We start from the raw sequence: 21,033 nt of genomic DNA, 5'->3' as shown, positions 1-21,033 counted from the left end.
ACACAGGTGCCCTTTGAACCTCACGGGGCCTAAACCAGCACAGGAACACAAACACCCGAGGGAAGTGCAAGGACAGCAGAACCAGACCCTCCCACAGCCCCCAGGGGCAACGGGAACAAACTGAAACACAGGAGGGGTCCTGCTGAGCACAGCAAAACTCTTCTTCACTATGAGGGTGAGCAGCAATGGAAAAGGTTTGTCTTGCGACAACTCCAGGGGTGGTCCTCTAACTTGTCAGAGAAGACAAAAACCCAAATTTAAATTGGAAAAAAATGGAGGAAAGGAGTGGAGAGCAATCCAGTGTACTCATATACGGTTGATATTAATATTAAAACAAAGAAAAAGCCCAACTTCTGGACTTACCCCGCATCACTCCACTGTTTTCAGCAGAAGGAACACATTATAGCATCGGTCACTTTCCAGACACAGATTAAGTTACAACTTGCTGTGACTTAAATTGATTTAATGTTTTTGGTTTGTTACCAGATTTGCACCCCCTCCCCACCTCAAACCATTCTCCTAAGAGGAAATACTGCTCTGTGGGACTCACTTGAGTTTTGGATTTTTTGGCATTGGACCTGTCAGGTTCTTCCGTGTCAGATGCTGCCTTCTCCCGCTGCCTCTTGGAGTTCTTGAGAGGAGAAGATACCTCTTCCTTTATCTTCTGCCACAAAGGAAACAGAATACAACAGTTACCAGTGGTGTAAATGCCAAAGTAAGCTGAGGGTAGGCCAGTGCCACCCTCTTTAACACAAATTAAGGAGCAGCAGAACTCCTTGGAGGAGCTGACACAGTCAGTATTTAGGACCAATCCAACACACTTCAAACTAGTAGGAAAAAGGCAAAGTGCACAAAGCATTCCTCATTTTAAAGAGAGCTGGGCAGGACCAAGTCCATCAGGAACTCACAGCACATCACCTGGCCCAGGCTACCCTTCCAACACAGACCAACACCAGTTATTAACTGGTGCAAGGCAGAGCCAGAATTTCTGCAGGAGACAGGATAAGCCTCCCTCTGCTACATGAAAGTCTTGCTCTACTCTTGATATTTTGAGAGGAATATTTTTAGACCCCCTCAAATACAGGGCCAACAGTGAATAGCTATTCTGAGATTACTACCTTCTCCCATGGCCTGGAAAAGCTCTGTGCATCACATAATTACCTAACTTTAAATTCTGCCAAGTTTTCAGTTTTATAATGTGAAAACTTGCTCCTTGCTCATTTTGACTTTTTTTTTTTTTTTTGGTGTAATATTTATTTTTAACTTGCTACCTCTCAATTCACACTGCTTAATGGTAAGCCTTCAGCTTCATGTGGCTTTGTTTCTTTAGAACTCTCTTGGAAAGGCACTCAATTCATCTGAACAGATTCAGCTGTCAGCTTGCTCTGAACAATCAAGCAAATACACCTCCAGAAAAACAGTAGCAGAAGCAGACTCAATTACTGAATGTTCATTCTCCTTTGTAAACAAAGATTAAGTCCTGCTTACAAAAAATCCCCAAAACTGTCTACTTGTCTTGAACACAGCATTCTGATCTGCATTACTCCCCTGAGCTTAATGCTTGCATTTGCATCCCAAGTGCAGGGATTACTTTGCTGTGAGAGCAGGGAGGTGACGTGGGGCTACCGGGGAGGTTGGATCACTCCCCTCCCTCCCTGGCCAGGCACAGAGCAGCTCCAGGCTGCCCCAAACTCTGCCTTACCCACACTCACAGGGTTTCCTGGGTCCCGGAGACTCCCCAGCCTCCCGTACCTGCCCGAGAGGCCTCAGGCGTGCAGGCCTGGCTGGGAGAGCCCAGGGGAAGGGTTTACCTTGGAGGATTTCTTCACAGACTCGGCCTTGCTGTCGTTGCTGGAGGTGCTGGCGGCGCTGGGCGAGTTGCGGCCGCTGGAGCGCACGTCCTCGGCGATGGGCGAGGCGCGGCCATCGGGGCTGGCTGCCTGCTTCTTCCTGCCACTGCGTAGGGTCGACATCTGGGGACAACACCCCCCAGCTCAGCACCCACAGGCCCCTCAGAGCGCTCTGCCTCGGCAGGGCAGCACGGCCCCGGCAGAGCCCTGCGGCGTTTCGCCTCGTTCCCTCTTCCTTCAAAGCCCAGCTGGACTCAAATGTGAGAGGAGGCAAATCCTTAATCTGTCCACTCACAAGCATTAAGGGCTGATTATTTCATCAGCAGCGGCTGTTAGAAATGGCATTCAGGAAGATGCTCCAATGCACAGCACACACACAGGGGTGCCTGAGGCAGGAGGACCCCCGTGTTCATTAAAATACTCCATCTGCTGGCAGCCAAGGCCAAGGTCTAAACCCCCAGCCCCAGCAGGCTCCTGCTATGCAGTAAGGGATCAGTAGAGTACATTTCAATAATAAATGCTGTTTCCCTGCCTTTTTGGCAGTTTTTTTGGAGGACTGACTACAAAAAAAACAATGGAGCCAACACTCCCCAAGAGTGGAGCCTGACGAGGTATTTAGAACCAATGGTCAGTCACATCATCCTCTTCAGAAAGACAGAGGGGAGGGCAAGGAAAGAAATCTACCTGATGCTTTCTGTCAGCTAAACCCCACTGCAGGATACATCACCCAGAGCTGCTCCCAGGAAGGCTCCTGGTGCCCCACCCGAGTCACAGCTCAGAGCACACCAACCACAGAGGCAAGGCAGAGCTCTCTGCAGGGAAGAGGCTTGAACTCCAGTCACACCAGGAGACCACATGAACAGTATCTAGTTTTTTTTAACTGCTCCCAAGGGCGTACCTCTGACAGAAGGCAGCTGGAAGGAGGACATGTACTAGCACAGGATCTGTAATGCACTGTCAATGCCCCCTGTGGTGACAGCCCACTGCCAGTCACAACAGAGAAATAACCCAGCTGGCAGGGACTTTGCATCTCCCTTTTCCCGAGAAAGCTCCCCCTGAGCAAAGCTGCCCCTGGCACACACAGGCAGCAGGAGCAGGAGCAGCCCGTGGCAAACCAGCTCAGGGCTCTGGCTCCTTTCAGCCCTGCTCTCAAGAGGGTGAAACGCACCGAGCCTCGACTGCGCCGTGTCCTCATGCTATGCTTCCCACTGAGGCCATCATCTTCCTCTTTCACAGGCTTGAACATAAAGGGTGGGGGGTCCACGGGCTTCTCGATGGGCGGCAGCTCCCCGTACTTCTTGAAGTGGATCCGACAGTCCGTGCACAGCAGAATGTTCTCCCGGCCCCCGTGGTGCCAGTCCTTGGAGGCTGGGGGCAGGGAAAGCAACAGCTCAGCAACTTAGAGAGCACCCCAGCCCCAGCACAAACACGGGGAATTGTTAAAAAAAAGCTGCTTTTCTATGGGTAACAGAGTTGGAGAAGTTTCTGGGAAAAGCAAAAGTTTGTCCTGTCCCAGCGCACATCCTCAATATTCAATTTTTACAAACTATGGTTGTTTGCTTAAGAAACTACAGCTTCGAGGCACAGAAAGAAACCTCATCTGCTCCACCTAGGAGCTAACAAGCAGCTGTTGCTCTTCAAAGCTGTGGTTTCTGCAAGACAAGTGAGCTCTGAACCTCTTATTTCCTTCCCCATTCTGGGGCTTCCACTTCCAGCTGCAAACACCCCAGCATCAAGCGACCTTTGGGACAGCCACGGGAAGGGGGCTGATGCACAGGAGATCTGGTGCAGCATCAGGAAGTTTTGTGTGTGACAGCCACAGCCCGACGCTGATTCATTATGTCACAAATTGATTACATAGATTATGGATTATGCAGATTTATTCCTGGCTAAATGTCTACCTCAGGCTTCTCCTTTGTCACCGCAGCATTAATTTGCAATGGCAAAGCCTGATTAACTCTGTTAGCAACGCTGCATGTTTTAGCTGATTCACCCCCACACTGCTGAGAACAGCTGTACCAGCTCAGGAGCTGCTCCTGCTGCCTGAACCACCCCCCCAGCAGCAGAGGGGAGCAGCCAGCAGGGACTGGGACTGGGACTGGGACTGGGACTGGGACTGGCACATACTGGTGGTGAAGCAGTGGCGGCAGGCGTAGCCCTTCAGCTCCTGCTCGCTGTCCTCGCTGTCAAAGTCATCTTCACTGGCTGAGCTCAGGTCCACTGAGGGTGGGAGAGAGAGGAAAACGGAAAATAAACACTCAGCAGGATTTTCTACTTCCTCCTACTTGGCTAAAAATAAGCCTTAAGTAGAATAGATCGTGACTGCCCAGCCCACCCTGCCTGGCATGGCCATTATTTCTGATTTTTCAAACTGAGCAAACCCAGACCTCATCATGCTGCAGGTTAAAGAGGATTCCAGCAACGTGCCAACTCCTGGAACCTCTGATTCAGCACGTGCTACATTTCCAGGTAAGCTGTCATTCAAATACTGTCCATGGGGAGGTCGAGAGGCTGTGTTCCAAACCCGCAATTTTCAAGACAAAAGGTGTTAATCTCTAGAATCTGGTCAAATTTAAAATCAAGTATTCTCTATTTAAAACCCACAAGATGCCATGAACAGGTCCTGTGGTGGCTTTTCTGGTTATTATTTTGTTACCCAGCAGCAGAGGCGTTTGTGGGTGGAGGAATCAATGCTTACATACAATGGACCTGTTTGAAAAACATGCTGAGATCCTTTTGGATGAGAGGCACTGAAGGATAACTAACACCAGCTTTCCTGTCCTTAATGCAGGACTCAAAGCTGTAACCTGTGGCAAACTCCCACTGAAAACATGTCACGTTTTGAAGAAGAAGAGGATATGCAAAGGGTCCCTTTCCTTTGTGGCAAATTAGCTGATTACACATCCATGAGCTCAAAAGCAGCATCTAAACCACTGAAAATATGCAGACATCACAAAAACTGCATCTTACCTTCTAAACACCTCGGGAGTAAGTATTTCCCTTTTGAGAACACTACATTTTTCTAGTCCCACCACTATAAATTCACAACGTAACAGGGCTATAATTTGGCACAAGCAGGAAGCCCTCAGGCTTCTTCTGTTCAAATCTTTAATTAGAAGAGAAGTCCTTGATGCAGGAGCAGTGTTTTTCTAAAGGCTCCAAGAGGATGTTTTGTACATGCAGGTTACAGTTTATGGATTCAAGCTTACAGATTCTCCAGTACTTGCCACCAGCATTTGTCAGCAACTCGTTACCCTCCAAATTAACACAGGGTTACATTTAATAGCTACCACTGCTCTGATTCCCACATTAATACTTGCAGGTGTTCAAACCCTGACTGCAGAGCTGACCCCAGGCTAGCGCTCGCTTTCTTTTGCTAAATGAATTTTGATTCTCATCCTGCAGGCAGATCCATAAGGATGGGTCCTCCCAGCCACAAGCTCTCACGTGCTGAGGATCTGGGATTGAGCTGTGGAGTCCAGATCCTCACTCCTTGTGCACACAGAGACCAGCACTAAATCCTACCAGCTCAGCAGGGAAAAACTCCCAGCCCTTTCCTGCTCCCTCCCCACCCTGGATTGCATTCTGTGTCCTGCCTGCTCCCCACACCCTCCACCTGCCCACATTCACTTTTACATCTGCCAATCTGCCTTCCACAGCCCCTTTTCTCTATCAGCCACGTGGGTTTAGAGAGATTTAAACCTCCCAGGGTAACAAACCTTTCCCATATGGACAAAGGTTTCTCTCCCTGCATGGCCCCTGTGCAAGGCAGCAGGCACTGCTCTGGGGGATTGCTCCTGGGGGCTCCAGGCAAGGCCAGTGCTCCTCCCAGAGCCCCTGGGACAGTGCTGCAGCACAGTCTGAGCTCCAGCAGAGGGCAGGGGTCACCCAGAAGGATGGAAGGGACTTCCTTCCAAAGGCAGGGAGCACTTCCTTCCTTCCTTCCTTCCTTTCCTTTCCTTCCTTTCCTTTCCTTCCTTCTTTCTGTGCTTTCCAATCCCCATAACTGTAATAAGCCTGGAGAAAATACAACACAGCACCAAGAAAAAGAGCAGGGAAATCCAACCCCAGGGGCAGCACTCCCACCCTCACAGGATGCTTTTATGTTTCAGGGCTGCACAGATCTCTGGGTGATCAAAGCCACCTTCCACATCCCAGCAGGAAGGCGAGGCACGGCGAGGGCGACCGCCCCAAGTCCCTTTCCTGGCTGTCCCCTGGCAGGTGTGGCAGCATTCCGTGGCTGCTGCCCCCTGCCCTGCCCGGAGCCGAGCGCCCAGCCGGGGCTGCACTCACGGAACTCGCTGGAGGGGGGTCTGGAGGGGGTGTTGACGGGCGTGGAGGCCGTGCGGGTTTTGATCCTGCGGAACACGGCCTGGCGCCGGTGCCGCCGGTGCGCGCGCGAGCTCGCCGCCTCGGGCGTCTTCTTCCAGTAGTAGTAGAAGGTGATCAGCTCCCCCTGCAAGCACACAGCACACAGCATGGGGTTAGAGGGACCTGCAAACCTGACCCGCCAGCTTCCTGCCTCCCCTGGCTCGCTGTGATTTTTCCAGGAAGAATCATGATGGATTTCAGCCAGAAAAAAAGAACTCTTCAGGTAAGACACACAAAAAAAACTCGTCATTATTTGCTTGCTTTTGCAGAGGAGGAAAATACGTCAATAAATGCTTTAAATGCTTTTTCACTCCTCCCCTAGGAAAGAAAAGAGGCTGGGAAGCACCAGGAGGCAGCCTCCACCTGGATGCTTCAGAAGAGGGTGCCCTTGTGTCACTGTCAGCATCCCCTGCCCAGCCCTGACAGCCACCCCAAACCTGCCACAGCTCCCGCTGTCCTCAGAGAGAACCGGGCTCAGCCCAGACACACTCTGCCATTTTGTCAACCTGCATTCCACAGACGGGTATTGTTCAATATTCCTGCGTGAGGAGCTGAAAGTTTGAGTACAAACACGTTCAACAACAAGTCTATAACCGTAACACAACCCCACCACGCTGAATCGTGTTTTAATTTGAATACATATACCCACATCTAAATTAATTAAGCAGTTAAAAGAGCACACCTAGAGAAATGAGTGATAATTTCACAGCATAATGGATCTGGCTTGCATTCAGGAAGTGCAGCAGCTGCCATTCAAACCTGCGGATGCAAGGCTGAACCAAAGAACAGCATGTGGTTTTAATCTCTTTTCTCTTACTTTGAAACCCCATCATTTCCTGGCGACTTGTCTGCCTCTAAGGTAAAAGGTGTTGCTGCTTTCAAGTTGCTAGAGAAAAACGGAGAAGTTCTAACCAGCCCCTTGAAAAAAAATCAACATCAGAACAAACATACCTGAACTGCCCACAAAAAGGGTTTCTTTGAACTGTGTTTTATGTGATCAAATAACCTCAGCCTGCTGCCTCCGTGGGGAAATCCTGCAGCCCCCGCTCCGGGCAGAGCAGGAGTTAACTCCAATAACGACCCTGCCTGAATCCAAACCCTCCCCAGGGCCCCAAACAAGCAATTACAGCCACAACCAATACCTGCACCACTGAAACACTCCAAAGACAAAGGGAGGATGTTGTTCTAGACATTAACTGCTGACATTTAAGACACTTAAGAATTTTACCAGTGCCTAATTTAAAAATAGAAACCCCAGAAGAAAGAACACGACCACATTCTGGCAACAGGCAGAACAGATCATCTTTAATCTGTGCTGCCACAGACGGATGATGCTGCTGATCCCCACCATGGAATTCTGTTTGTGTACCATCGATTAAAATAACAAACATATTCAGAGTGATGGCTGCTGAGGAGGAGCAAGTGGGCAAAACGTTACCTCCAATTCCTGATTCTGAGGGACTAAAGCCCTACTAAAAACATTAAAAATGGGTTTCCTGCAGAGGATCTGAACTGCCTGGTGGGGTGAGCACACAGTGCTCATGGCAAACTGGGCAGAACAGGAGCTCTGAGCCCAGCCCCCTGCTCTGCTCCTGCCTGTTCCCTGCACGTGTTTGCTTTGGAAATACCATTTCCCTGAGCCCATGGAGTGGGCTCAAAGTCCACCCAGGCCAGCTGTTTGTCCACCTGGGGCTGTGCCTGTGCCAGGAGCCAGGCTGGGCTCTGCGGGGAGGCTTTTGCAACACTCTGCACAGGCAGAAAGTCTCTTGCAAATGAAACCGGTCGTTTTTTACCTATAAATTCATTTGTACCAAATCTGAGGTGTCAGCACCAAGGAGCAAGTCAGTAAATCCCATGTCTTTATGTCAGTGAATTAATGTGTCCTCTGACACATGGCAACAGCAGAGCAGGAACCAATCTGCTGTCCTCCCATCATAAAATAGGGAATGGGAACCTATCAGAGCTCCATTTACACACTGCAAAGCCATCAGGTCCCAAGGGAAGTTTAACAACTCATACATGCAGATCATAAACCAAACTTTAAAAAGAAACTGGGTATTTATAGAAAATGCCAGCCTCATGACCATAAAGCTTTTCCCCCCTGAGACTGGCTCAGAAGTGCAGTCACAACTGCACTGGATAAAGATGAAGTCAAAGTCGATTTATTCAACAAGCAGTTTTACCCCAGCTAGAATGCACAGATTAAAGGACTAAAGAATACTCTGCACTTCAGCTCATGCTCAGACTGCACAAGCACAGCACCCAGACACAGAGAGGTGTCAGAGGGGAGCACACCCAGAACGCCTCCGTACACAGGAACCCACCGAGAGAATTCCCTGCAGGATCCCCTGAGCCAGCTGGCTGCCCAGGATGCCCCGTGTGCCTGAGGGATGAGCTGCTGGGGTCAGCCCGGCAGCCTCACCCCCATCCCGGGGGCTGCAGCACAAAGGACTGAGTCAGGAGAGCTTTGGCTCCCCAAACAGGGAGCAAAACCAGCTTCCAGCCTCACTGCAAGCAGTCAGATGAGCTTTAATCAAACATGCACGGTGCGTGCTGCTGAAAGCCAGGGCACATAAATTCAGGAACAAAAGCTGCTGCAGAAATCAATAGCCTCCTGAAACATTAACACAGGCCAGCACTGATCAAAGGCCCTGGGACAAAAGGCTGCCTTGCAAATTAGCTGCTGGTTTTGCTTGCAAGCAAACACAGAGGCATGAACGCTCTGACATGAATGGCCTGTAATGATCGTTTTGTTCCCGGTGATCTCACCTCAGCTCACCACAAGGTCTCGCAGTCAGCACATCCCACAGCCCTGAGCTCTGCCAGCCTGGGGAGGGCTGGCCCAGCTGCTCCAGAGCTCTTTTTGTGGCTCGCAGGCCACCAGCCGGCCCTGCCAGCCTGCAAACACACCGTCCCTTCCTGCGGGTGCTCTGTGCAGGCTGCCCATCGCTGCAACGCACAGCAAAGCCAAGGCAGAGCAGCCTGAGCCACCCCTCTGTCACCGGCGGACTGGCCCAGCTCAGCGGGCAGTGACACCCCTCTAACGAGCTGTAATTTATTCCTTAATGAGGAAGGGTGGAACCTCTAGGGTGACTATGTGCCACATCCCCGGAAGATGCTGTTAATGCCCTCCCAGAGCAACTCCAAGGCCCAGCTTTCTCTTTTCCGGCGCTGCGGGGAGAAGATTCCTCTCCCTTCCAGGATTCAGGGCTCCCCTCCCGGTCGCTGCAGCCTCACCTTGACTCCATACACCACCACCTCTTCTTTCCTGCACACACAGCTCCACTTTCCATGTTAACATCTGATTAACTGTCCCCAGCACACAGAAAGCAAAATGAGAAGCATTCTTCAGGCTTTTAACGCCACATGTCCCTGACAACACCTACATTCCCAAGTTTCACGAGGCAGAGGGGATTATGTTCCTCACTGAAAGCACCAGTTCAGCTTTCACCAGTTCTGAAATGCCTGCCGAGCTCACACTCCAGTCTCCTGCCTCCTCCTGCCAAGGCCATCTCACCCCACGTCGTAGGTGCGTATAAAAAAGTCACACTTCATCTCCTTTCAGCTGCATTCTGCAGATAATTTCTGCAGAGGAAGATGTGGCTCAGACCCCTCCTGCAGGAGCTCACAGCGGGGAGGTTTCTCTGCAGTTCTGAGCTGACACCTGGAGTGCTCCCAGCCCTCACCTGCCCCAGCCAGGGGGACTGTCCTTGCCAGGGGCCACCTCTCCCCTGCCTGTCCCACTCCTTTCACTCTCACCTGTGTGTTCTGCCAGCTCAACCCTTCCCCCTGCACTTCACCCCCACCAGAGCAGCCCCTTTACCTGCCCACCCCGCTTTCCTCCTCCTTATCAGCAGTTTTCAGTGCAAAACCCACAGCCCGAGCCGTGCCCGTGGCTGTGTCCAGCCCTGCCCTGGTGCCCAAGGGGTTAAGGCTGGGTGTGCATCCCTGGGCAGGAGGGTTCTGACAGCACACAGCTCCTGGGCAAGCCCATCACACACACACCAACTTCCCTTCAACTCTCTGTTAGGGTACAACAGTGAGCAAACACAATAATTGCTGTTTAATTTCCCCAGGGCCGAGCTCTGACAGGGGAAAGAAAAATCAAGGGGGAGGGGAATAGCCTTGCAGTAATGAAAGAGAAAAGGTAAATGGCAGCACTCCTCAATGGCTGGAAGCAGCCACGGCACAGCAGAGGGAACAGACCGTCCAGCTGTGGCCTTAATGAATTCACAATCTTTCTGGAATGCTTCGAGATTTTATTAAGTCAACTCAATTTAGCTAATGCTCTTGTAAAGTCCCGCAGTAAAAACAGTCTCCAGTGCTTGCCCTGGATCCCCTGGCACAGGCTGCTCCCAGCATCTGCTCCAGGGCAGGAGCAGAACACGGGTTTGGATCGGGGCAGTGTGGAACACCCTGAGCCTCAGCAGGGTCACAGAATACCCAGGATACTGCCCTGCACTGGCAGGAGACAAAACTGAAACTACCCATCCCTCACACACCCAGAGCAGCCAGGGCACGGCTGAGCCACCACCCCTGCAGGTGTCCCCAAAGAGGTGTAGGTGGCACCTGGGGACAGGATGGTGACCATGGCAGGGACCCAGGGACCAAGAGAGAGAAAAGGTGGAACTCCTGCCCCGGTCTGAACAAGCTGAAGGACTGCAAACTGCAGCAGGGCCCAGAGCAGCAGCCCCAGGAGCTGAACCTGGCCATTCCTGCAGTGTGAGCAGCAGCCCCAGGAGCTGAACCTGGCCATTCCTGCAGTGTGAGCAGCTCCAGGAGCTGAACCTGGCCATTCCTGCAGTGTGAGCAGCTCCAGGAGCTGAACCTGGCCATTCCTGCAGTGTGAGCAGCAGCTCCAGGAGCTGAACCTGGCCATCCCTGCAGTGTGAGCAGCCCCAGGAGCTGAACCTGGCCATTCCTGCAGTGTGAGCAGCCCCAGGAGCTGAACCTGGCCATTCCTGCAGTGTGAGCAGCCCCAGGAGCTGAACCTGGCCATCCCTGCAGTGTGAGCAGCAGCCCCAGGAGCTGAACCTGGCCATTCCTGCAGTGTGAGCAGCTCCAGGAGCTGAACCTGGCCATTCCTGCAGTGTGAGCAGCTCCAGGAGCTGAACCTGGCCATTCCTGCAGTGTGAGCAGCTCCAGGAGCTGAACCTGGCCATTCCTGCAGTGTGAGCAGCTCCAGGAGCTGAACCTGGCCATTCCTGCAGTGTGAGCAGCCCCAGGAGCTGAACCTGGCCATCCCTGCAGTGTGAGCAGCTCCAGGAGCTGAACCTGGCCATTCCTGCAGTGTGAGCAGCAGCTCCAGGAGCTCAACCTGGCCATTCCTGCAGCGTGAGGCTCAGCTCAGTGCCTGTGCCAGCCATGACAAATAGGTTTGCACATGCTCTAATTAAGCAGTAAGTCTCAGCAGCTTGTTCAGTAGCACTGATTAATGTCCACCTTGGGTGCACAGGAATCCTGCATATTCCAACACATTACTGAGGTTTTAAGAGAGGCTTTTAAAAATCAAGCAATATTTTACTTAACACTACAAAAAGCCCCATTAAAAATCGTGGGATGCTCTCTAAGGAATCCCCTCAGGTCTGGGCTCTCTGGCAGATTTCAGAAGTGCAGGTACAGCCATTTTACCTTGCAGCTCCTCTGGCCATTTGTTATCTCCTGGATGGCAGCACAGCCCTGGCTCCGTGCCCCTGCCAGGAACTCCACTCCAGTCCTGGGAGATTGGCTGCCCCCCACTGCTTCCCTGCCCTGCACACAGCGAGGTTAAACTCCCTGGTTTCATTTTTTTATTTGAAACTCCTGGCAAACAGGCTGAGCAAGTGGCAATCCAAAGAGGAGACAGGTGTGTAACAAACCCAGGCTGCCTCCTTGGGTTTTATGCTGTCAATTTACTTCCAACACAGGAACAGCCACAGAATTTCCTGGGAACCCAGCCGAGGCTCCATCTGCATCTTCTGGATTTCATTTTGTTGTGGAAAAAAACCTGCAGTCAGACAGAGCTTTATGCTTTCTGATTGTTTCTGCTAAATGAGTACTGGTACCCTCACTCACAGGGGAAGAGGGAGCTCCTCTCTCCCACAAATGAGGTTCTGTCTGAAGAGCTGCCACAGGCCCTGAGAGAACTGGGGCACTCCTGGGATTGTTAAAATAAGCTTGGAACCTGAAGATTTCCCTCCCAAGTTGCTCAAGCAGTGAAGAGACGAGAATAATTTCACTGTGCACACAGTTTTGGTTTTTTTTTATTTCACCTAAACACATCACAGGTCACACTTCTGTAACTACCCCAGGAGAATGTATTTGCCCTTCTCAGCTCCTAATTCTCCCACAAAAGGGGTGAGTAATGGAATCACTACTAGAGAGAGTCAGTGCAGGGACTGCAGAGTCAGGGGAAAGAGGAAAGGAGTACATGAGCTGGATGTAAACCATCTCTCCTTCGAAACAAACATTGTCTTCAGCAGCACAGCAACACTCCACCACTGTACAGCATCTTCCACTCGATGACAAAGTCAATGAAGTTTTACAAATTAAGTCCCAGCGCATCCTTCTGAAGCTTTATGGCGTGGGGAAACAAAGAGACACAAGATTTATAAATTGGCCGAGCTCAATCCTGAGTGGGAAGGACAATGGTGCTGATTAACTCCAACTCCGTGAGCAGCTCCAGCACTGACAGCCCCTGAAACTCCCTCAGAACTCCAGCCCAGGCCTGCTGGACAGGCTCACCCATCCCTGCAAAGCACAGGACTGGCTGAGTGCTCAGCGTTCACTTCCCTTCTGCCCTCAGCACGAGCTGCTCTTTCTGACAGCTGGATATCCCTGCTTCACTCCTGCCTGCATGGCCTTAGCAAACCACAGAGAAATCGAAATTATCCCCCAAAAAACACCAGCAACCTCTGTGCCACATCTAACTCGCCATTTCCAAGCAGTTCATTTGTTCATCTCTTCCAGTGTTTGTAATTAAGGTTGCACAAACTGGCAGCAAATAAGATAATTAACATTTTATGGAACTAACCCTCGCTATGCAAACAATTCTCTTTTCCCTCCATTTTTAGGGATTTAAGTACCAGCTTTAGCAGTTCTGCAAAACAAATGCAAAGCACACTGGGGCATTGTTTTAAGGCTGAGCCCCAGTTAAAAGCTGCCACCCCTCTCTGCATCAGGCCAGAATGGAAAGAAAGCTTTTGTAATTAAGGCTTCTTCCTCCAGAGACTCCTCTTTGTTAATCAACAGAGCTCCCAATCCCCACAGGAACTCACACACTGTTGGCTGCATCCATTATTAATTATTAGAGCCTGTCTTCAGCAGCGGTGGCTCCCAGGCCTGTGCAGCACTGCCAGGGTCACCAGGAAGGTGCCAGGGGCACCCCCGGGGCTGCAGCCACCACGGGGTTATCAGCACAGGGACAGCTCAGGACCTCAGCCTTACACACATGTGTTGAGTATTTATTTTCTACTCAGCTTTCCCTTTGCAACTTGCATTATCAATGTTTCTGAGGTCAGAAATCCTGATTTTCTCCACCACTCGTATCTGCAATAATTGAACTTTACCCTCTGGTGCTGCACACACCTCTGAGCCCAGTCCTGCAGCACTGCTGGGATGTTCTCAGCCTGAGCACACACACAGGGCCAGGGAACGAGGTGGTGCTGAGGGCAGAGCTGAAATGCCTCTAAAGATGGCACAAGGTGCTGTTTTCCCCAGCCAGCAGTGCTCCTGCTCCATGTCACAGCCCACATCAAAGCCCTGGGCTGCACAGCTGGCCCGGGCAGCACCTCCCTGCCAGCCTCCTGCTCAGGAGAGGTTCTCAGGATCTGAACTCACACCCCAGGACAAAAAGGAGAGTGGGATAAATACCCAGATAAATTGATGCCAGTTATTGAGGAAAGCTTTCAGGGCATTGTCTGCACTGGATGGTGTCTCTCCCACTCCACTTCCACCTCGCCATCGACACTGAGAATTACAATGAGAATTTAGCAGCACAATACCCAGAACAGGATTGGCTCAGTGCAGGTGCCAATTATCCCTTTAACTGCACTCTCTTTCTGCACCAGCTCCATAATGAAGCTTCTTGATTGGGTATTGCTGGAGTTGAGGCTGAGGAACAGAGCCCCATTTCCCTGCTGCTGGCCACCTTTCCAGAGCCTAGGACAAATCCCATTTTCACTGTAAAGCCAAGGGAGCCTGGTTCCTGGGGGGTGTGTCAGTGACAAGCCAGCCATGAAGCCATAAAGCACTTCCAACCACCACACTCCATCCTGTAAACATTTTTCTATTTATCTGCCCTTCATTACATGCACAATCTTATTATCTCTGCACATCCTCAAAGCGACAGCCGTCAGGGTCACCCTATAAAATATACATGGGCAATGTTACAGCTAATGACTGGAGCAGGCAGGGAAGTGAAGGATGGGAGGAGTGGAAAACCGCAGGATGCTTGAAAGGGATCATCAGTTATATCTGTGCATTTCCTGAGGTGATAATTGAATGACAGTGGCTGGGAGGAAAATCCATTTCTGAGCCTCGGAAAGGGCTGTTCAGAAAGAACTGGTTTTGTGCTGGCAGCATGTAATGGCTGCTAGGAAATGGGAAAGGCTCCTCCAGCCACAGCAGCTCCTCTGCTCCGTGCATTTTACAGAACCACAGCCAGCACCATCAGCTACTCGAGCCAATAAAAAATATCGACAGATTTTGGTCATTTCATCTGCCACCCAGACTGCCTGTTGTGGTTTGCATGTCAGCTTTAATTAATTTAAGTGAAAGGCCAATTTGTGCATGTGCATGAGAAAGGGACACTCCGAACACAAGGACAGAGCATTGTCCACTTTCATAATTCCCCTTCAAACAAAGTATTAAAAATTAAATTCTGCTATTCAGCAGGGAACTTAATCCCCCTGCATCTCAGGAAGGTGTACAGATGCTTATTTGTTTCCCAACAACCAAAATTAGGCTTGTAATGATTAAGAAAGTTTTACTACTTCAAAAATATTTTCATTATTTCCCCATGCCAGTTCTACAAATAGAATCAAGCTATAATCACCAAAACCTCTCCTGAGCTAGAACTGTGAGCTTATTTTTTGCTGCTAGGAGAGTACTTCCCATCAGTAATTCCAGTTGGTATTTCAACCAAGCCATTCCCAGGAAGTGTCACTTGGGATCAATACTCTCAGCAGGGCAGCCCTCGCTGGGGTGACAGCCCCTGCAGGGCTGAGGGCAAACACTGACCTGCAGCTCCCAGGCACCCTGGGCTTCTCTCACTGCAGCACCGGGGAGGGACAGAGCAGCATCCCAGGCTCAGGGAATCCCCCCACCCATGGAAACCCCCCAGGTGAGATGGATGGCATCCTGCTGATGCGAGGAGAGGATTTCCAGGGGTGATTTCCCTCGGCAAGCACTCTCCTGGCGCTGCTCACCTGAGCAGCCTCTGGCACTCAACACAGGAGCTCCCAGTTACCTGTCAAGCCCCAGTTTAAGTCACCCACTGGTGCCTGTGTGGGCAGAGCAGGCTGAACTCATCATCACCCAGCACCTCTGGGGCACCTCGGATGGGCTGGAAGAATGTTCCGGTCCCCAGGCTGCTGCAGCCTCTCTGGAACAGCCACATTAAATCCTGCAGCATTTATGGGCCACCAAGGACTGCCTGCCCGTTCACTGCAGCTGCTGCTTCTGTGTGCTGCCTTGTAGAAGCTGCCTCCTGGCCTCCCCAGGTGAAGTCAGAATCCAGTATATTGGCAGGTTTTGTATTACCAGGTGCTGGACACTGAGAAGATAACATAACAAGGAAACAAACCCACTGAAACAAACAAAAACCACAGAATCTGACATTTTGATCCCATTTTCCATTTTCGATAGGGCAAGGAGAGCTGAGAGGTGAGGAAGGATTAGCCACTTGTTTCTCAAATGTCCCATTCTGTACGTGCTTTTATTTAAATACAGAAATCAGAACTGAAGGTCCCCTGGGTGCTGTGACACCCCCAGCAGTGCAACTGTGCCAGCAGCAGCACTGCTTGAACCCCCGATGTGTCTGAGCACTGACCTGCATTCCACACTCCACGCTCCAGATGTTTTAGGTTTCCCAAACACATCTGTGCTGAATCACACAAAGCCTGGCTTGTCAAACGTGCACACTCCCCTCCCTGACACAGCTTCCTCCTTTCCCAGCTCGTGACCCCTGGGGGAGCTGCTGGGGTTTCAGGGTTTCTTACAAATACAGCAGCAACCAGAAAATACTGACCATCCCATACTGGAGACAAACTCTGTGAAATTATCCTCCCTGCTAATGAGCAATGGGAAGATTTCATCTCATTAAGTTTAAAAGCCCTCACACCTGGTTATTTCAGGATGGAAACTATCAACCCCTCTGGTTCCATGCTGAAGACAGACACAGGGTGACCTCTGAATAAAAGTCACAGGATGTCCAACATCTGAACAGGCCAGATGGAGGAAGAATCCTGTCCCCTTTACACCTGGAAAGGATCAAGTGAGCTCAGAGAAAGCAGCAGCTTATCACGGCAAAGCCAGCCATGGCACAGAGGGAGAGGGAGGACGGGCTCCTGCCCTGAGTTATGGACACAGCCAACACAACCTCTCAGCACAGTCCCTGTCATTAACCCTGATTTTAAACAGACTCTGCTCCTCTCAGATCTGCTCCCTGAGCAGCTGTTTTCCTTTTACTGCTCTCCAAGAACAGCTCCCTAAACCAGTAGATTTTCTAGACTGAGTGTGGAAGGTTGAGGGGTATTTCAGTGTTTTCCTGTTTATCAGAGCCATGTAAGAAAAGAGGAATATTGAAGCAGGACATCAAGCAACCCCCCACCCCCAAAGCACAAAGAACTGCCACGTAAGCTGCTTATCCCTCAGTTATTGTTGCTTCCCTCCAGTCTCAAATTCTTTCTGTCAGGAAAAATCCTTAGCAAGCAAAATGTAACTAGAAGACAAAGCTAAGAGTTGTAAAGCAGCATTAGGAAGAGCAATTCATTGTAGCTCACTCTAATACCTATACAGTGAGCTCAGAAGTGAAAGAAATTACCAATTCTTTCCAGCCCTGTTCCGCCCCGGTGTCTCCAGCCAACATTAATCCCAGCTGCTCCCTCAGAAGGTGAGCCTGATCCCCACAATCTGGGCTGAAGGAAAAGGGCAGCAGGAATGTGGGGCACGGCTCTGAGGTCCTGCAGATGGACCTGCAGCTCAGCCCAGAGCCCCTGCCCTCCTCCAGCCCATCCCTCACCCAAACCCCGCAGGCTCTGCCCCCCGTCAGGGGATTCAGGGATTCAGGAATGCTGCCCTGCGGCAGCCAGGCTGTGCCAGCATCCCTGGGGACAGGGACAGAAGCTGCTGGGGCAGGAGGTGACACCCCTGATCCCCTGCCCAGCGTGGCAGAGGGGTCAGTTCAATCAGCCCAGCACTGAGGGGTCAGAACCAGGAGAGGAGCCCTCAGAAGGGGGAACCCAACAGGAAGGGACAAGTTACATCCATAGCTGCTGGCCTCTCCCCTGGGAGCCTGCTGATGTTCCCACTTGTGTGGCTCTTGGAAGGACAAACTGTTATTAACTGATAAGCTGCAGCCACAGAGCTTCTCAAAGCGCTGCAACACTAATCTGCAACCCGTGCACTCTGCAAACAAAACTGCACACAGAAACATCCTGCTCTGCTTCATCCCTGATAGCCACAATTCCCCACTGCATTCTCCTCTTTAAACTTTGTTTTTCTGAAAGAGGTTTATGCCCCCTGCAAACAAACCAACCATCCTCTGGTTCTAGACAAAGCACAAAAGCTTTCATCTGTTAGAAAGTTTCATTTCGTTCTGGATTTCACTGACTACAGCAAAATATCACACCCTAAATAAATTCTTCAGAAAGATGCAGTGACCCAGAGGCACAACTGAGTGCTGGAAAAAAGCCTGACAGGGAAGCTGAGGGTGCTGATTTGGCTGCCATGTGTCTGTATGGAAACTGCAGTGATAAAAGTGGATTTGGGGGGGACACATTCTGATTTTCCCTTCTGGCTGAGGAAGATTTCCATTTGTGAAACAAGAGCAGTGCTTGACACGGTGCTTGGGCTCGTGGCCAAGCTGAGCACACAACCACAGGCAGGGCACAAGGAGCATTTCCTGCAGACATCAACACCTGCACCTTCTGGGGGGGTTTGTCTGTCCATCCTGCAGCCTCAGAAGGGCAGGGTGACACTGTGACAAACCTTCCTGGGAGCCCCCAGCTCCTGTCTCCTGCCTGTCCCCCCCATCCTGCTCCCTCCAAAGCTTCTCCCAAGCTGGTTCTACCCTCCACAAACCCCGAATTTCACAGCCTTAGCAAAAAACCCAGCCTGAAGATGCCAGCTCCTGTTTAATTACAAACACATCCAACCCCCAGCAGCTGCCACAAGCAAGGCACAGATCTGCAGTAACAGGGATGGGAGACATTACACAGCTCTGGAAAGGAAACCCTGTGCCATGTGAAAGACACACCACAAGAGCTATTTTCTCCCTAAAAAAACCCACTTTACTCTGCTCGATCTGCCCACATGTAAGCACAGGGGAAGTTGTGAATGTCTCATGTATCATTCCACGAGTAATTCCAGCTCTCCTGCTTTCCCCCTCATTAAACTCATTACAGCAACACTGCTAAGACACAGAATCTGGTTTTGGTCCATCCTTGCAGGTGTTGTTTGTAAGGTAAACAGGCAATTTCTCTAATTATTTCTATTGCTCAGGCCTGACATGTGAAATCAGTCTGGAATTCAGCCCATTCCCACAGGATGTGAGGGTAACCAGGACTCCCTGTGCCTATGCACTGCTGTCAGCAACTGCTACCCAGCACACGGGACAAACAAGTGGCATCTTTGGGGGAAAATGAAACAAAAGCTGCAAATGAAGACCCAAGTTTTCATGGAAATGGTACCTGTGATAAAACTAAGAGGGAAAACACTGAAAAAGATGCCCTAAACCCCTGGAATCAGAGTGGAATTTTTCCAGGGTTATTTCTCTCAGCAGCATTGCCACCAGGCTCAAGAGGCTCCACAAACACCTGCCAGGCAGCTCAGGCATGTGAGGATTCCTGGAGTGTTTATCCTGCAGCACGTGAAATCCCCTCAGCCAGTACCTGGGAATTCCAGGCCTCTCCCAGCCCACGCTGCTGGCAATGGCACTTTGCAGGGAGGAGGAATTCTGCACCTCCAGCTCTGGAGCATCAGTGATGGCAGAGCTGAGCTGCACCCCAGGGAGAAAAGAGGAGCCTGGGGGAGCAGAATAACCCAGGAGCCTGAACCCACTCCCACCCATCCAGCACAACACTGGAGACAAAAGCAGGGAGCAGCTCCTGGGATGTCTGTGTAAATCCTGATGGAGCTGAGGAGGGCAGCACTGCAAACCCTCCCACTCCAGTGAAATGGGTATGTTAGAGTTACACTTGAAGCTAGACAAATACCAAAACACTTAAAAAAAGAGTAGGAGATGAGTAGGAGATCAGCAAATGCAAAGAAACACCCCTTGCAAATAAAAACCAAACAAAAATCCCCAACAAACCTGCAACTAATACAAATGATTTCCTTGCAGTCAGTCCCAACAGTTCCCTTGAGCAGGCAAACACCCAATAACCAGAGCTCAAACAGGCAGAAGTTCCCACAGCACCCACAAAAATTCAAGTTTTCAAAACCACATTAGAAGTGGGAAAAGGTCTGTGAGTATCACACTAACTGAATCAGAGGAGCTAAGCTCTTGCAGTGGCTGTATTAATTCTGGTGCATTTTATACCCCAAAGCTCCACCCCTGCCCAGCAGCTTCCCCCCAGGAGAGCCCCAAAGCAGCAGGACAGGTTTGTGCTCCTCTGTTCCCCTAATCCATCACACACGTGCTGCTGCAGAGTGGGCTCTAATTGAAACCACTCCAGCTGTCAGACACAGCAGCAAAGCCCTGGCTGTGCTTCACTGGCAGCCTTTGCTGGGCTTTGGTTCCTCAGCAGGCTCAGAGAACGGGCAGCCCGTGGGCCCAGAGCAGGTGAGGGCTCAGGTGGGCTCAGCTGCTGCTGCTCAAGGGCTCTGAGCCCCAAAGGATTCAGCACTGGCTGCACTGGGGTCTGTTCCAAGGTGCAGGGACCTGCAGCTTGTTCTCCTGCTCCTCCCAGGGCAGGTATCCCCTGCCAGAGCTGCCAGGAGCCCGGCAGCCTCATTAACACTAACAGAGATGGAGGCAGGGCAAACCAGCACAGGGGCAGCAAACCTGCAGCACTGCCTGCCTGCTGCCCTTCCCAAACTCTGCTCTGGCACCTGGAAATCCCCACTGTCCCCCGCAGACCCAGGCGACCTTGGGAAGCTGGGGGAACGACCTCAGGCTGTCACCTGCCCCAGGTGTCCCCAGCCCTGTCCTGCTGGGGACTCCCTGCAGCTCTCATTTAGGGTCAGGCACAGCAGACCCACCAGTGCCCATCCCCTGATTTCCAGGAGCTGCTTCCCTGCTCCAAAGGCAGAGTTATCCCCTCTCCTGAAACTGCCCCTCCTCAGGAGCTGTCCTGCTGCCAGCACAGCAGCTTTACAACTCCAGCTGGGACGGAACAGAGCATTTGGGAGCTCAGTTACACCACGGGCTCCTCTCACCACTGAGGAGAGAGGGCGCATTGCTGGGGAGAGACTGAAGCAGAAATATCTGAAAAATCACAACTTCTAATTCCTGAAATATGGAGTCCCTGCTACTCTGAGTTTGGGTTGGGGTTTTGTGTTGCTGTTGCTGATTTGTTTTGGGGTTTTCCCCTCATTTTGACATGACCTTTATGGAATGGCTGAAATGCTGTTTATCCACAGCCTGCAGGACTCCATCCACAATTCCAGC

At 51.1% G+C, this 21,033-nt stretch overlaps 1 protein-coding gene across 1 annotated transcript in view; it reads right to left on the bottom strand.

The window, feature by feature from the left end:
* The window catches only part of RERE (arginine-glutamic acid dipeptide repeats), a 128,184-nt gene that overhangs the window by 6,677 nt on the left and 100,474 nt on the right, over positions 1-21,033 (bottom strand). Inside the window, 5 exon segments of the mRNA XM_038159560.1 lie at positions 551-664; positions 1,812-1,973; positions 3,019-3,218; positions 3,978-4,070; positions 6,144-6,306. Of these exon segments, the coding sequence (XP_038015488.1) occupies positions 551-664; positions 1,812-1,973; positions 3,019-3,218; positions 3,978-4,070; positions 6,144-6,306 (732 nt within the window).

The sequence above is a fragment of the Motacilla alba genome, chromosome 21 (assembly GCF_015832195.1).
Source record: "Motacilla alba alba isolate MOTALB_02 chromosome 21, Motacilla_alba_V1.0_pri, whole genome shotgun sequence".
Lineage (NCBI taxonomy): Eukaryota > Metazoa > Chordata > Aves > Passeriformes > Motacillidae > Motacilla > Motacilla alba.
The sequence above is the reverse complement of the archived record's forward strand: the minus strand, read 5'-3'. Positions and strand labels throughout refer to the sequence as shown.